Source organism: Oncorhynchus keta, chromosome 33 (assembly GCF_023373465.1).
Source record: "Oncorhynchus keta strain PuntledgeMale-10-30-2019 chromosome 33, Oket_V2, whole genome shotgun sequence".
Taxonomy (NCBI): Eukaryota; Metazoa; Chordata; class Actinopteri; order Salmoniformes; family Salmonidae; genus Oncorhynchus; species Oncorhynchus keta.
This window is the reverse complement of record NC_068453.1, coordinates 11,839,758-11,855,996: the sequence shown is the minus strand read 5'-3', so window position 1 is coordinate 11,855,996 and position 16,239 is coordinate 11,839,758. Positions and strand designations below refer to the sequence as shown.

The 16,239-nt window shown below is 45.1% G+C and overlaps 1 protein-coding gene across 3 annotated transcripts in view; it reads right to left on the bottom strand.

The window, feature by feature from the left end:
• The window catches only part of LOC118365943 (metabotropic glutamate receptor 8-like), a 308,531-nt gene that overhangs the window by 55,170 nt on the left and 237,122 nt on the right, over positions 1–16,239 (bottom strand). For all 3 annotated transcript variants that reach the window (XM_052491908.1, XM_052491907.1, XM_052491910.1), the window contains exons 4-6: positions 7,140–7,275; positions 6,755–6,909; positions 6,364–6,501 (exon numbers count right to left, since the gene is read on the bottom strand). In XM_052491908.1, coding sequence (XP_052347868.1) covers positions 6,364–6,501; positions 6,755–6,909; positions 7,140–7,275 — 429 coding nt within the window. The remainder of the gene's footprint in view (positions 1–6,363; positions 6,502–6,754; positions 6,910–7,139; positions 7,276–16,239) is intronic.

Below are 16,239 nucleotides of genomic sequence, written 5' to 3'. Positions count from 1 at the left end.
CTCTCTCAGACAACTCTCTCTATCTCTCTTTGTCTCTCTCTCTGTCTCGCTCTCCGTCTCTCTCTCCGTCTCTCTCTCTCTCTCTTTATAAAGATGTAAATTCAATTATATTATAATTCAAAAGGGAAAGTATTTCATAATAATTACAAATAAAGCACCACACACATTCAGGTGGTGATGAATATGTTAGCATAAAGGCATGTGATTAACACAGCATTCATTTATCACACACATCCTGACACGGCAGGATCCTGCTGAGGGAGCATGCCCAGGGTACTGCTCCCCATTCACACACATACATGCAAACAAACACACGCATACACATAAACGAGCATGCCTTAACAAACACACACACACACACACGCAAATGTATGCACAAACGTAATGCATACTGTACACCCATAAATGCTTACATGGATGCATGGGCGCACTGACTGACACATGATAACACGCTACATCCCCAGCCCTGAACCGTCACCTGCTCATATCTCGTCTGACACACACACATCGAGAACAGGGACACACACATACCTGCGTGCGTTTGCTTTCTCAATTTCACAAAACCTCCACTGCATTAACGACTAAGCTCCAACTTACATCCACAACTCTTCTCCAACATCTTTTCGCTTTCCCTTACAAAGTAAAGGGCCAAGACAGGCATGAGTAATCAACAGGCCAAAATATATACATACTGACAACAGGGATCTTGAGCCAAGCGTTACACCATGGTATGAGTATTCTTCATCACGTTCAACGCCAGCAAAGACAACATAAACACGGAGGCAGAACAAGTCCCTGGGAATGGAGCTGGGGTTTGGTGTAGGGTTGGAAGAGAGAGAACGATCATTCATGGCTCAGACGTTACCAGTGACAAAGTCAATGAATCTTTTAGAACGCTCAACATACTGATCGTTTCCTCTTCCTCCCCTCACTCCCCCTCTTCTCTCCTTTACCTACCTCACGTCCGAACTGAGGCTTTGGTAGAAGACAGAAAGTGAGAAAGAGGAAAGCAAGAAAGAGAGACAGAGAAGCAGGAATGTTAAGATGAGAAAGTGAGAAAGAGGAAAGAGAGAGGAGGAGGAAGTTACCATCAGAGAGAAGTACTATTGTTAAAAGTAAGCTGAACTGTGAAAACCTATTACTGGAGCAACAGTTGTTCTCCCTCCCTCATTCACTCATGTCACAGGCCCTTTGTGTGTGTATGGAGCAGCCAGGCACAGACACACACACACACAGCAAAGCTAGGTCCTCTGTGGGCTGCCAGTTGTACCTGTTGTGACTAATGAAGCTGTGTTCAGTTTAATGAGGATCAGACAGGTCACATGGTGCCAGCACAGTCTCTCTCTCTCTCTCTCTCTCTCTCTCTCTCTCTCTCTCTCTCTCTCTCTCTCTCTCTCTCTCTCTCTCTCTCTCTCTCTCTCTCTCTCTCTCTCTCTCTCTCTCTCTCTCTCTCTCTCTCTCTCTCTCTCTCTCTCTCTCTCTCTCTCTCTCTCTCTCTCTCTCTCTCTCTCTCTCTCTCTCTCTCTCTCTCTCTCTCTCTCTCTCTCTCTCTCTCTCTCTCTCTCTCTCTCTCTCTCTCTCTCTCTCTCTCTCATGGGCACTCTGTTGTCATGGGCACTCTGTTGTCCTGAAACGCCCTCTTCTATACAGCACAGACAACAACAGGAGCAGTAGATAGGGCTGTCTGAACACTTCCAGTTTCAAGCCACTTCCTCCAAACAGATTATCAGATCTGTCAATAGTTTGCTTGTCTGACAGTCTGCAAGTGTTTGCTCCCATCCAAAAACCTGAGGAGATATGGTTGTAATCTGGTTAGTCACACACTAGAGCCTCAAGGGAGGTTATAGTGAGGAGTAGGCCGAACATGAGCCTGGGTCTCAATTAGAGAGCCCTAGCAGATGGCTGGAGAACACTGATGTTCCTCTGCTCATAACTTGCTGGTTCAAGGATGATTTGTTATCCTACACAGGGGCTGAATGGAGAACTGTGGCAGCACTGTATTCCACATAAAGACCCACTGAGAGGTAAGGTTGCCTGTCTGCCTGCCTGTGTTCTCCCTCCCTCCCGGCCTGGCAGTCCTGCGCCCTAATTCCAGCGTGTGGACCCCTGCTTCATTGCCTCTGTCAGAGCCAATCCTGTTTACCGGTGAGCGGATTAGTTTCAGCCCCCGTGAGGAAATCACTCTGCGCAGGAACAATCGGGTGATAAATTGAGGGATGACAGCTCCATCCTTCAGACCATCACACACACATAGAAAAGGAGATGTTACTCCCCAGTGTTTTGATATAGAATCAACCACTCTAAAAGAGACTTGTGTTCCCTCTGTTCTCAGCCAAGACTCTGATTAACATCCAGGACATTTCAGGTAGAGATTCTCAATATGGTGTGTGTGTGTGTGTGTGTGTGTGTGTGTGTGTGTGTGTGTGTGTGTGTGTGTGTGTGTGTGTGTGTGTGTGTGTGTGTGTGTGTGTGTGTGTGTGTGTGTGTGTGTGTGTGTGTGTGTGTGTGTGTGTGTGTGTGTGTGTGTGTTGATTGAGGTCTATAGGGTTGTGTCTGAGGGTGATACTCATTAGCTCATGAGTAGCTGTACTCTCAACAGAGAGACAAGAGAGGGGTGGAGAGGGCTCACACGCACAAACACACACACACACACACTCTGCTAGCTGTCACGACAATGACCCCAAACAGCAGTTGTGAGCCGAGGCAGCTGATTGGTTTCCGTGTTGATGATGCGAAGGTCGTGAACTCTCGCACTAGAAATTAATCGACTCTGACACTCCGCGCCACTACAGGGCTCTCCATACACAGACACACCAGAGAGAGTCACCTTCGGCTGAGTGCCTACTACAGTGGCTTCAAAAGTAGAGGATAGAGAGAGAGGAGAGAGACACTAGAGAGCGAGAGAGAGAGAGAGAGAGAGAGAGAGAGAGAGAGAGAGAGAGAGAGAGAGAGAGAGAGAGAGAGAGAAACAGAGAGAGAAACAGAGAGAAACAGAGAGAGAGAGAGAGAGAAACAGGGAGAGAGTTCATGTTCCAGCTCTATACACAAGCTCAAAGAGAACCACCTGGATTAAAAGTGTTTCACTAAACAAACAAAGCACACACACACAGTCACACTGATGTCAAGAGGTGCCGCTGACTCAGTTGTTTGTGTACGATAGTCCTGCAGCCTGGGACAGGTGCAGATAAAACTGCTCACACAGCTTACTGTTTAACCCCCCCCCCCACACACACACAGACTGGCTACAATAACATAGCACATAACCATTCAGCCTGATACATGCTACAAACACTAACACAACATATTCCACATACAGAGGGGAGGAGAGGGAGCGATGGATAGACATAAAGGATGAAGAGAAAAATAAAGAGAGAGAGAGAGAGAGCAATGGATCAACATAGAGAGAGGAGAGAGTGAGTGAGAGGAGTGAGAGGCCGTCTCCCTGTGGGCCGTCTCGTTGTTGTTGGTAATCAAGCCTTCCAATGTCATCTGCAAACTTGATGATTGAGTTGGAGGTGTGCATGGGCACGCAGGCGTGGGTGAACAGGGAGTACAGGAGAGGGCTGAGAACCCACCCTTGTGGGGCCCCCAGTGTTGAGGATCAGCCGAGTGGAGATGTTGTTTCCTACCTTCACCACCTGGGGGCGGCCCATCAGGAAGTCCAGGACCCAGTTGCACAGGGTGGGGTCGAGACCCAGGGTCTCAAGCTTAATAATGAGCTTGGAGGGTACTACGATGATGAATGCTGAGCTGTAGTCAATGAACAGCATTCTTACATAGGTATTCCTCTCGTCCAGATGGGATAGGGCAGTGTGCAGTGTGATGGCAATTGTATCGTCTGTGGACCTATTGGGGTGGTAAGCAAATTGCAGTGGGTGTAGAGTGACAGGTAGGGTGGAGGTGACATGATCCTTGACTAGTCTCTCAAAGAACTTCATGGTGACAGAAGTCAGTGCTTTCTTGGGAACAGGTACAATGGTGGCCATCTTGAAGCATGTGGGGACAGCAGACTGGGATATGGATTGGATGAATATGTCCGTAAACACACCAGCCAGCTGGTCTGCGCATGCTCTGAGGACGCGGCTAGGGATGCCGTCTGGGCCGGTAGCCTTGAGAGTGTTAACACATTTAAATGTTTTACTCACGTCGGCCACAGAGAAGGGGAGCACACAGTCTTTGGTAGCGGGCCGTGTCGGTGGCACTGTATTGTCCTCAAAGTGTGCAAAGAAGTTGTTTAATTTGTCTGGAAGCAAGACGTTGATGTCCGCAACGGGGCTGGTTTTCTTTTTGTAATCCGTGATTGTCTGTAGACGCTGCCACATGTTTGAGCCATTGAATTGCAACTCCACTTAGTCTCTATACTGACGCTTTGCTTGTTTGATTGCCTTACAGAAGGAATAACTACACTGTTTGTATCTGGTCATGTTTCCAGTCACCATGCCATGATTAAATGTGGTGGTACGTGCTTTCAGTTTTGCTTGAATGTTGCCATCAATCCACGGTTTCTGGTTAGGGAAGGTTTTAATGGTCACAGTGGATACAACATCTCCTATACACTTCCTTATAAACTCGCTCACCGAGTCTGCGTATACGTCAATGTTATTGTCTGAGGCTACCTGCAACATATCCCAGTCCACGTGGGAGTGTGGAATCCGATTGGTCAGACCAGTGTTAGATAGACCTAAGCACGGGCGCTTCCTGTTTGAGTTTCTGCCTATAGGAGGGGAGCAACAAGATTGAGTCATGGTCAGATTTGCCAAAATGAGGGTGGGGGAGGGCCTTGTATGCATCACTGAAGTTAGAGTAGCAGTGGTCAAGTGTGTTACTCGCTCGTGTACTGTAATCGATATGCTAATGGAATTTAGGTAACTTTGTACTCAGATTAGCTTTGTTAAAATCCCCAGCTATAATAATTGCAGCCTCAGGATATACAGTATGGTTTCCAGTTTGCATAAAGTCCAGTGAAGTTCCTTGATGGCCGTCTTGGTATCCGCTTATGGGGGGAGGATATACACAGCTGTGACGATAACCGAGGAGAGTTCTCTTGAGAGATAATATGGTTGACATTTGATTGTGAGGAATTCTAGGTCAGGTGAACAAAAGGAATTGTATGTTGTTACAATTACACCATGAGTCGTTAATCATGAAACATACACCCCCACCCATCTTCTTACCAGAGAGATGTTTGTTCCTGTCAGGCGCGATGCATTGCAAATGCTGTTGGCTATACGGACTCCGACAGCATGCCCACAGCATGCCGTATGACTATTCTTCAACAGAATGCGTAAAAGTACATCACAATGCTGTAGACACCTTGGGGAATACGTAGAAAGCGTAAGCTCGTTGATGGTACAAGAAACCTAGAGAGGAACCAGGCTTTGAGGGGTGGCCAGTCCTCTTCTGGCTGTTCCGGGTGGAGATTACAACAGTACATGGCCAAGATATTCAAACATTCATAGATGACCAGTAGGGTCAAATAATAATAATCACAATGGTTGTAGAGGGTGCAACAGGTCAGCACTTCAGAAGTAAATCTGTGCACCTATGTCGTAAACTTTCATTCATAGACTAGGTTGTAGCAACCTCATGATGGGTATAGGGACAATTTGAGTATCATGCAGTAGCCTAAACCAATTGATGTACATTGAACTGGGTGAATGGAATATGAATGACAGTCATCCAAAATGCTTTAGTAGAAATAAGGCCATGCTCATGAACAAAAATAATTGTCCTCCCTCATCTAAAACAGTACCGACCGCCAGTTTTCTTCAACACATGTATAAGTGGACCTTCTGGACACAGGGCTAGCGAGCTGTGATGGAGTCAGACACTGGATAACCTCCAAATGGTAACTGCAACCAAAATATCAGCTGTGTCGACACACACAGATACACACATTGTCACTGATACACACACACCATTCTACAAGCCCACACTGCACAGACTGTGTGAACACACACTGTCACACACTATTTGACACGCAGTTATACACACCAACAAACACTGTTCTACAAGCCCAAACCGCACAGACTGTGTACACACACTGTCACACACACTTCTCTCCAGACTCATCCATGCAGGACCAGCCAGGGGGCTCTACTGTACTCTGCATATAATTGCATGTCATTTGCACAGAGCTCTGAGCACAGAGAACAAACCATTCTCCTTAGAGAGTAAAGCTATCCATGCTCAATGACTTGTGAACTTAATATTAAGTAGCCTGTCTAGGGATGATTATAGGGCATTAACTCTTCTGCCAGCCTACATTACCCATACCACTATTCCTGGCCTACACTACCCACCCTTCACCACTGTACTGTGCCAATACCCATCCTCCTGTGCTCCAGTGCCATTGTATCTTGCCTGTGCATTTCTTGGGGCTTCCGGGGCGCTTGCCATGCATCCCCAGCTTGCAGCCGAAGTTCTCCTCCCAGAACTCAGCGAACCACACGTTCCTCCTGTTGTTGGACAGAGAGCGGCTCCGGAAGTAACGGTCAAACGCTGTGGGGGTGAGGATGAGGAAGGGGGAGAAGATGGAGGAGAAGAGAAGAGGAGAGGAGAGGAGAGGAGAGGAGAGGAGAGGAGAGGAGAGGAGAGGAGAGGAGAGGAGAGGAGGGGTCAGTGAGTGACATAAGACGTAAAAACGGACATGTAAACATCTGGTATGATGTGATATCAACCTTGTTGAGGGTATACTGTGTCTTTAAATCTTTCCCCTTAAAACACTATCATCTAAAATGGCTTCTGTCTGTACCGTCAACGGAGGCTCGTTTGGGCAGGATGGTAACGGCTCCCTCAGCCACCCGCTCCTGGCCAATCACAGGAGAGATCTTGGAGCCCCAGCTGTCTGACCCCACCCACAGGAAGTGACCAGTCTGGTTGTTGTGCTTGGCCGCGTCCAGGATACGCCTGAGAGAGCGATAGCAGGAGGGAGAAAGGGGGTAGGGAGAGGGGGGAAGAGAAAGAGGAAGGGGAGATAAAGGAAGAGAGAGAGAAGGAGTCAGTACTGGAGTCACAACCGACACTTGGTATACCTGGGTATAAGGGTACAGGGGTGTGTGTGCAGTGGTGTAGGGATAGGTTATAGAGGTGTAGTTGTGTGTTTTTTTTTGGGGGGGGGGAGGGGCTGTACAACATACCGTATGTCATCCTCGTTGGCGAACATAATGACAGCCCTGGCGTTGGAAGTCTCCAGCAGACGTATGATGATCTTATCAAACTCCCCTGGCTTGGGTTCACGCGGGATCTTCAGAGACTGGGCTATACACACCCCACCTAGAAGGAGAGAGGGGAGGGAGAGAGAGAGAAAGAAAGAGAAAAAGAAGGAGAATACTTTAGTGTCTGAATCATCCTCATCAATATGAGAACATCGTAAACAGCATTGTGACTCCCACTGCTGTGATAGAGAAAGACGGATCCTGGAGTGGCAGCCTGTTGCCTTCCTGCCAGCACACAGAGCCAGGATTTACACAAACAACGTGACAGGACATATTGGAGCGGACACACACACACACACACAGCCATGTTTCATATTTAATGTGGCTGTTAATAACTCACAGTGTAGGGTCGTATAATTAGCCTTGAAACGTGATACGGGAGTGTGTGTGAGTGTGTCGAAGTCTCCTCAGCCAATCTCATTAAGTTCCAGGCCATTAAATTAACATCTGTAGTGTCTGCGGCTCTGTATTACTGTACTTAATCAGAGCAGCGTTCTCTCACACACACACACACACACACACACACACACACACACACACACACACACACACACACACACACACACACACACACACACACACACACACACACACACACACACACACACACACACACACACACACACACCATCCCATACAAAAATACTAAGCATCTGCCTCATCACGGCGCTATTAAAGTTGTATCTTCCAGGTCAATCTATTTGACCCTTCAACCAACAATTTTGACAGACGAATTCCAACAAATTCAAATGTATTTTGAAAGAGAACATTATTTTTTGTCCTGTGAGTCATTTGGCTGTTTGTCTCTTCCTTCAAGCCCTTCTTTCAACTCATCTCTCATGTGAACTAACCATAGTTATTACCCTCGGAATAAACTCAGCCGCTATCCCAATTCAATTACCATTCATTTCATAGTGGTTTCTCTCATTTATGCACTCAACGCCTGGTCCCGATTTCCAAGAACTGAAAAATTGCTCTTTCATGTGGTGAAAAACTGATTATCAAAGAAAAACAAATTATTATGCACCCAGAGTTAACTTTCAAACAATTATTTTTTAATGGATGATACTTGTCATCGTCAACATGCAGGGACCAGTGTGAGTATGTTTTCTATGAATACACAAACACCATCGCTTACAGAGAACCCAGCATAGTACAACATCTCTGAGAGAAACAGAAAGAGACAGACAGACAGACAGACAGACAGACAGACAGACAGACAGACAGACAGACAGACAGACAGACAGACAGACAGACAGACAGACAGACAGACAGACAGACAGACAGACAGACAGACAGACAGAGAGGGAAGAGAGAGAGAGAGAGAGAGAGAGAGAGAGAGAGAGAGAGAGAGAGAGAGAGAGAGAGAGAGAGAGAGAGAGAGCGAGAGATGGCTGTGGATGACTGAGAGTATTGCAGTGCACCCTGTTGGTGACACCAGCTCCACTACAGCAGCATAGCGGTCAGTACACCTGCCGACAGACACAGAGCTCCAAGTGAAAACCACTAATATGCTACTGAGTAAAGCAATTCAGGAATATGTTTCACAGCGTGAGTGTGTTTACATACAGAGACTGAGTAGACTCTGGTTAGAAGTTGAGGCAGTAAACACACATATCTAGCATCATATCACCCCAGTGGACGATGTTGTGGGAGTTAACTAATTGAAACATACTCTGTAGGCTTGCTATTCCAACTGTTGCCTCCTTCCCTGGATTTCATATTTAATCATATGATTATCAGTGCTTTAAGAAACGTGACGAGTCAAAGTCTGACCATCTGCCCCCCTAATTAGGATGATGATATATACAGTTGAAGTCGGAAGTTTACATACACCTTAGCCAAATACATTTAAACTCACAATTCCTGACATTTAATCAGAGTAAAAAATCCCTCTCTTAGGTCAGTTAGTATCACCACTTTATTTTAAGAATGTGAAATGTCAGAATAATAGTAGAGAAAATTATTTATTTGAGCTTTTATTTATTTCATCACATTCCCAGTGGGTCAGAAGTTTACATACACTCAATTAGTATTAGGTTGCATTGCCTTTAAATTGTTTAACTTGGATCAAATGTTTTGAGTAGCCTTCCACAAGCTTCCCACAATAAGTTGGGTGAATTTTGGCCCATTCCTCCAGACAGAGCTGCTGAAACTGGGTCAGGTTTGTAGGCCTCCTTGCTCGCACACGCTTTTTCAGTTCTGCCCACAGGTCAGGGCTTTGTGATGGCCACTCCAATACCTTGACTTTGTTGTCCTTAAGCCATTTTGCCACAACTTTGGAAGTATGCTTGGGGTCATTGTCCATTTGGAAGACCCATTTGTGACCAAGCTTTAACTTCCTGACTGATGTCTTGAGATGTTGCTTCAACATATCCACATAATTTTCCTACCTCATGTCGCCATCTATTTTGTGGAGTGCACTAGTCCCTCCTACAGCAAAGCACCCCCACAACATGATGCTGCCACCCCTGTGCATCACGGTTGGGATGGTGTTCTTCGGCTTGCAAGCCTCCTCCTTTTTCCTCCAAACATAACAATGGTCATTATATCCAAACAGTTATATTTTTGTTTCAACAGACCAGAGGACATTTCTCCAAATAGTACGATCTTTGTCCCCATGTGCAGTTGCAAACCATAGTCTGGCTTTTTTATGGCGGTATTGGAGCAGTGGCTTCATCCTTTCTGAGCGGCCTTTCAGATTATGTCGATATAGGACTCGTTTTACTGTGGATATAGATCATTTTGTACCTGTTTCCTCCAGCATCTTCACAAGGTCCTTTGCTGTTGTTCTGGGATTGATTTGCACTTTTCGCACCAAAGTACATTCATCTCAAGGGGACAGAACGAGTCTCCTTCCTGAGCGGTATGACGGCTGCGTGGTCCCATGGTGTTTATACTTGTGTACTATTGTTTGTACAGATTAACGTGTTACCTTCAGGCGTTTGTAAATTGCTCCCAAAGATGAACCAGACTTGTGGAGGTCTACAATTGTTTTTCTGAGGTCTTGGCTGATTTCTTCTGATTTTTTCCATGATGTCAAGCAAAGAGGGACTGAGTTTGAAGGTAGGCCTTGAAATACATCCTGAGGTACACCTCCAATTGACTCAAATTATATCAGTTAGACTATCAGAAGCTTCTAAAGCCATGACATCATTTTCTGCTTTTTAATGGCACAGTCAACTTAGTGTGTGTAAACTTCTGACAGACTGGAATTGTGATACAGTGAATTATAAGTGAAATAATCTGTCTGTAAACAATTGTTGGAAAAATTACTTGTTTCATGCACAAAGTAGACGTCCTAACCGACTTGCCAAAACTATAGTTTGTAAACAAGACATTTGTGGAGTGGTTGAAAAACGAGTTTTAATGACTCCAACCTAAGTGTATGTAAACTTCCGACTTCAACTGTAGACCTTATCAGGGTGTTTAACGTGCTTCTATTCCATGATAATTACATCAAGCCTGTTTCCCAACGTTGGACCACATTATCTCTTCCCAGGATAATGAACTCTCTCCCAATGAGTGGTTTTCCCATTCCATTACCCCACTAACATATTGAATTATGAATGCTGACGAGATAGCTGTTCTTTCCGTTCCTTCTTGTCTTTCATCTCCCCCTGCTCTCTCTTCCATCATTCCTCAGTCTTTCCCCATTAAAACCCACTCTTGCAGCAGTAGTTGACCCATGTGTGTGTGTGTGTGTGTGTGTGTGTGTGTGTGTGTGTGTGTGTGTGTGTGTGTGTGTGTGTGTGTGTGTGTGTGTGTGTGTGTGTGTGTGTGTGTGTGTGTGTGTGTGCGCGCGTGCGTGCGTGTGCGTGCCTCTCACTCTATTTCTGGTTTGTGTGGTACACAGGCATAATCTTCTCATTTCAGAGAGAAACTGTTCATCTCCTAAAAAAAGTATAATTCAACCGGCGAATCACAACACAGACTTGTTTGACTTACTTGACAGTTTTATAAAAGTCCATTTCACAGTGGGATACTGTTCTATTCTCTGTTATCTCACCTATCAATGTAATCATGTTAAAGTATAAAACATTTTGTTCAGACAGAGAGAATATAATTATTTTAAACCCTTCTGAAGGATTCATGTGTGTGTGTGTGTGTGTGTGTGTGTGTGTGTGTGTGTGTGTGTGTTCTTCCTGCTGTAACATCACTAGGAGTGCTCCGACCTGGGAGGCTTGACTTCAAACAGGTCCTCTCCTATCACCTGACGGGGGGGGTTCCCTCCCGCTAAGTAGAATGGCTAATAAAGTTAGCTTCAAAGCGCTAGCTGTCGGGGTGACCAGGCATTTCGTAGCGGTAGCAGTGTCTGTGTGGTGGGAGTGTGTGGAGGAGAGAGGCAAGAGCTGTGCTGCTGATAAATCTTTCATTACGAGACATCGGTCTACTAAACCCAAGCACTCATTTCTCTCTCAGCCTGAATGTGGGACACCTCCACAATCACACTGACACACACCTCCAAACTCACTCCACACACACCACACACACACACACACACACACACACACACACACACACACACACACACACACACACACACACACACACACACACACACACACACACACACACACACACACACACACACACACACACACACACACACACACACACACACACACACAGCATGATGAATCTGTGCCACTGCAAGCTCTCTCTGACCTCCTCAGTGTGGCTAAGCTTCCCACCACATCTACCGACACACACACACACACACGCTGCAGTCACATATTTACAAAGAATACATTCAGAGAAGCACGCACCTGCATAAGTCCACCCACACACACTCAATAATTAGGGAAGCTGTCTATGCAGCCCACTCATCTTCAGCTGACATATAGGCAAGGATAATAAAACATGTTCTTTTGCCAGACATCTAACAGCATCTAAGAACATCCAACGTCACACACACACATCCAACAAAGATCATACACACACATGCATCAGGCTTTCAATTAACATGTAGCTTCTGCAGCAGACAGACAGACAGCATCATGTACTTGATGAGGTATCAACCCATGTAATGTACAGACAGACAACCATGTACGAACAACCCCCCCCCCACCTATAACTAGGCCATTCATATATCCAGGCCTAAGGTTGATACATACATCCGGTGGTCACTTTCCCCACATTTCCAGAGATCCTAGTTGGAGGACTCTGGGTTTCCTCTTTATTCTCTCCCGAGTCCAGGAATCTTCTAACCAGAACTTCTGGAGAACCAGGGAATTTGTGGAAAGTTACCGGAATTTTGCAACACTATCCGGGCCTCAAGATTCACAGCAGTGCTGAGGTTTCTTTTTCTTCTCCAGGGACATTGTTCAAGATTGAAGACAAAAATTGGACGTCTGTCTATGTCCTGAGGACATTGGGAAGTGCCTTCAAAACAGAACACTAGGGGCAACAGTCAGTGCTATTGCCATCAAATAAGCTTGGGTTTTGCTAGTGTGTTGTGATGGGGGTGGCAGGATAGATGTGATCCCAAGGCTCTGGATCAGAACGCTGGTTGTTCAATACCAGGTGTGAATGTTTTTTATTTGATGTTTTACCTTATCCCATACCTTAATGATTCGGAATGAGAGCTTAAACTTGATGTTTTAACCAATTAATTATATACACACTAGATGACTGATAGGGGGAGCTGTGTTGAAGCCACCGTTTCTCCATCTTGGCACTTTCTCCCTGTGTAAAAAATATTTTGTAATCTATAGAAATCCATTTATTATTATCTACATACATTCTTGTATTCTATTAGAGACACCTTAAAACCTTGCATACCTTTCAATTATATTATGTGAGATAAACATTCAAAAAGAAATTTAAAAAATATATATATGTATTAATAATGTTACTGTTCCCACTACAACCAAAACATACTTACAGTGCATTCGGAAAGTATTCAGACCCCTTGACTTTTTCTAAATGTTGTTACATTACAGCCTTATTCAAAAATTGATAAATATATATATGTCCTCGTAAATCTACAAACAATACACCATAATGACAAAGCGGAAACAGGTTTAAATATAAAAAATATGAGACTCAGGTGCATCCTGTTTCCATTGATCATCCTTGAGATGTTTCTACAACTTGTTTGGAGCCCACCTGTGGTAAACTCAATTGATTGGACATGATTTGGAAAGGCACACCCAGTTGACAGTGCATATCAGAGCAAACACCAAGAGGTCGAAGGAATTGTGCATAGAGCTCCGAGACAGGATTGTGTCCAGCACAGATCTGGAGAAGGGTACCACAAAATGTCTGCAGTGGCCTCCCGGGTGGCGCAGTGGTCTAAGGCACTGCATCGCAGTGCTAGCTGTGCCACCAGAGATTATGGGTTCGCGACCGGGAGGCCCATGGGGCGGTGCACAATTGGCCCAGCGTTGTCCGGGTTAGGGAGGGTTTGGCCGGCAGGCATATCCTTGTCTCATCGCGCACTAGTGAATCCTGTGGCGGGCCGTGCACCGTGCACGCTAACCAGGTTGCTGGGTGCATGGTGTTTCCTCTGACACATTGGTGCGGCTGGCTTCCGGGTTGGATGGGCATTGTGTCAAGAAGCAGTGCGGCTTGGTTGGGTTGTGTTTCGGAGGACGCATGTCTCTCGACCTTCACCTCTCCGGAATCCGTACGGGAGTAAGGGAATCCGTACGGGAGTAAGGGAATCCGTACGGGAGACAAGACTGTAACCACTACCAATTGGATATCACGAAATTGGGGAAGAAAATAAATAATAATAATAAATAAAAACATTTCTGCAGGATTGAAGGTCCAGAAGAACACAGTGGCCTCCACCATTCTTAAATGGAAGGAGTTTGGAACCACCAAAACGCTTCCTAAAGCTGGCCGCAAGGCGAGAGGGCCTTGGTCAGGGAAGTGACCAATAACCCAATAGTCACTCTGAGAAGGCTCCAGAGTTCCTCTGAGGAGATGGAAGAACCTTCCAGAAGGACAACCATCTCTGCAGCATTCCACCACCAATCAGACCTTTATGGTAGAGTGGCCAGAAGGAAGGCACATGACAGCACAACTTATAAAAATGTCATATTTTATACCTTTGCAAACATTTCTAATAGCCTGTTTTTGCTTTATCATTATGGGGTGATTGATGAGAGAGGAAAAAATGATTTAATCCATTTTAGAATAAGGCTGTAATATTACAAAATGTGGAAAACAGATGTAATTTTGTCCTTGAAACATTTCATTAAAATACTGTAGAATTCCATTCATTCCTATGGAAGACTACTCCTAATGAGAAGTGCCAATATGGCCGACCGGTGGCTTCCAAGCCTCTCAATGGCCAATACATACAGTAGCATCAGCAATCCAGGGATTATATACATCATTGGTTTTAACCCTATCCTGGTAGTGAATTGATTCTATGACAGTATTACAATGGTAGCAGCTTCCTCTCTCTCCCACATTTAAACACACACCCAAGAACCAGTGGCGGTCAGTGACGTTCGTGATGAGGGAGGACGATTTCTGTCCTTATTTCCATTACAGCATGTTGGCTGACTGTCATTCACATTCGTTTAAGAAATGTTTTTCAACAGAATCGGCGGAATGAATACACCCCTGATCTGAGCAGCCACGTTGTATAAATTCTAGCCTCCGTGCACTCTCCTCCTTTCACATTTCACTTAGTTTGTGGACTTCAAACAACAACACATCAGCTGTATGTGACCAGGTGAAAAAACCTTTCCAAGCCAAACCATAACCGCTACACGCAGCCTACATCGTTGTCCCCATAGTAGCTAAAGTAACATCCTAGTCAACATAGCTAAAGAACAAACGTGTTAGTAAACCCGCTACAATCAGTAGCGTTACAGTGTACAGTCAGTAAGCTTCGGTGGCAATAAATGAATAAAACCAAACGCTTACCTTGACGTGAAAGAATTCCCGTGTTGTGTTGGATAATCATATCCAGCTAGCTAACATAGCATCCCTCTGTTTGAGTCGGGTGTTAGAGTAACCAAAGTAGCCATCTGCATTTGCTAATTAACTGAAATTGAAAGTGAAAAAAAAATAAAGCAAAATCTCTTTCTTCTCCTTCGTTTAAAAAAATATTAATTTGTTGAAAGCTGTGAGTCATCTACTCACTACATTTTATGCCCTGCATTGCTAGCTCGCTGTAGCATATGCTTTCAATAATAGATTCATTCTCTGATCCTTTGATTGGGTGGACAACATGTCATTTCATGCTGCAAGAGCTCTGATAGGTTGGAGGACGTCCTTTGGAAGTTGTCATAATTACTGTGTAAGTCTATGGAAGTGGATGAGAACCAAGAGTCTCCTAGGTTTTGTATTGAAGTCAATGTACTTCAAGAAAGTCAAGAGAGTCAATAGAAGCTAGCTGGCCTCCAGCTAGACCATGGTGATACCCTACAGAGTGCTGTTGAGGCTAATGTAGACCTTTGTTGCAAAACAGTGTGTTTCAATCAATTATTTGGTGACGTGAATATATTTAGTATAGTTTTTCAATGTTTTGCCATTTTTATTTTTAGGAAATTCACTGAGGAGGATGGTCCTCCCCTTCCTCATCTGAGGAGCCTCCACTGATCAACACATACATGCAAACACATCCACACACACACATACACACACAAATATTAACACACATACACACACAAACAATGCAACTGAGCATCCTCTCTCTCCCACACACACAAACATCATTAGCACATCTCTAAATACTCACATTGGTTTATAAAAGGATAAAAGTTTACTTCCGTGCCACACTTAGTTACAAGCCCCGGGGTGAGGAGCATGGGTAATTGAAGTAGCTGGTGCAATTGGTGTGTGTGCGTTTGTCATGGGTGCCTGTGTGTTGTGCTTGTGCGTGTGTGTGTGTGTACACTGAGAGTGGTGAGTGTGTGTGTCTTTGTTTTTGTGTCTGTGTGTTGTCTGCATCAAACAGAAAATGTCCTCTCTCTCGCTACATCTCCCTCCCTCCCTCCCTCCCTCCCTCCCTCCCTCTCTCTCTCTCTCCTCTCTCTCTCCCTCCCTCCTCTCTCTC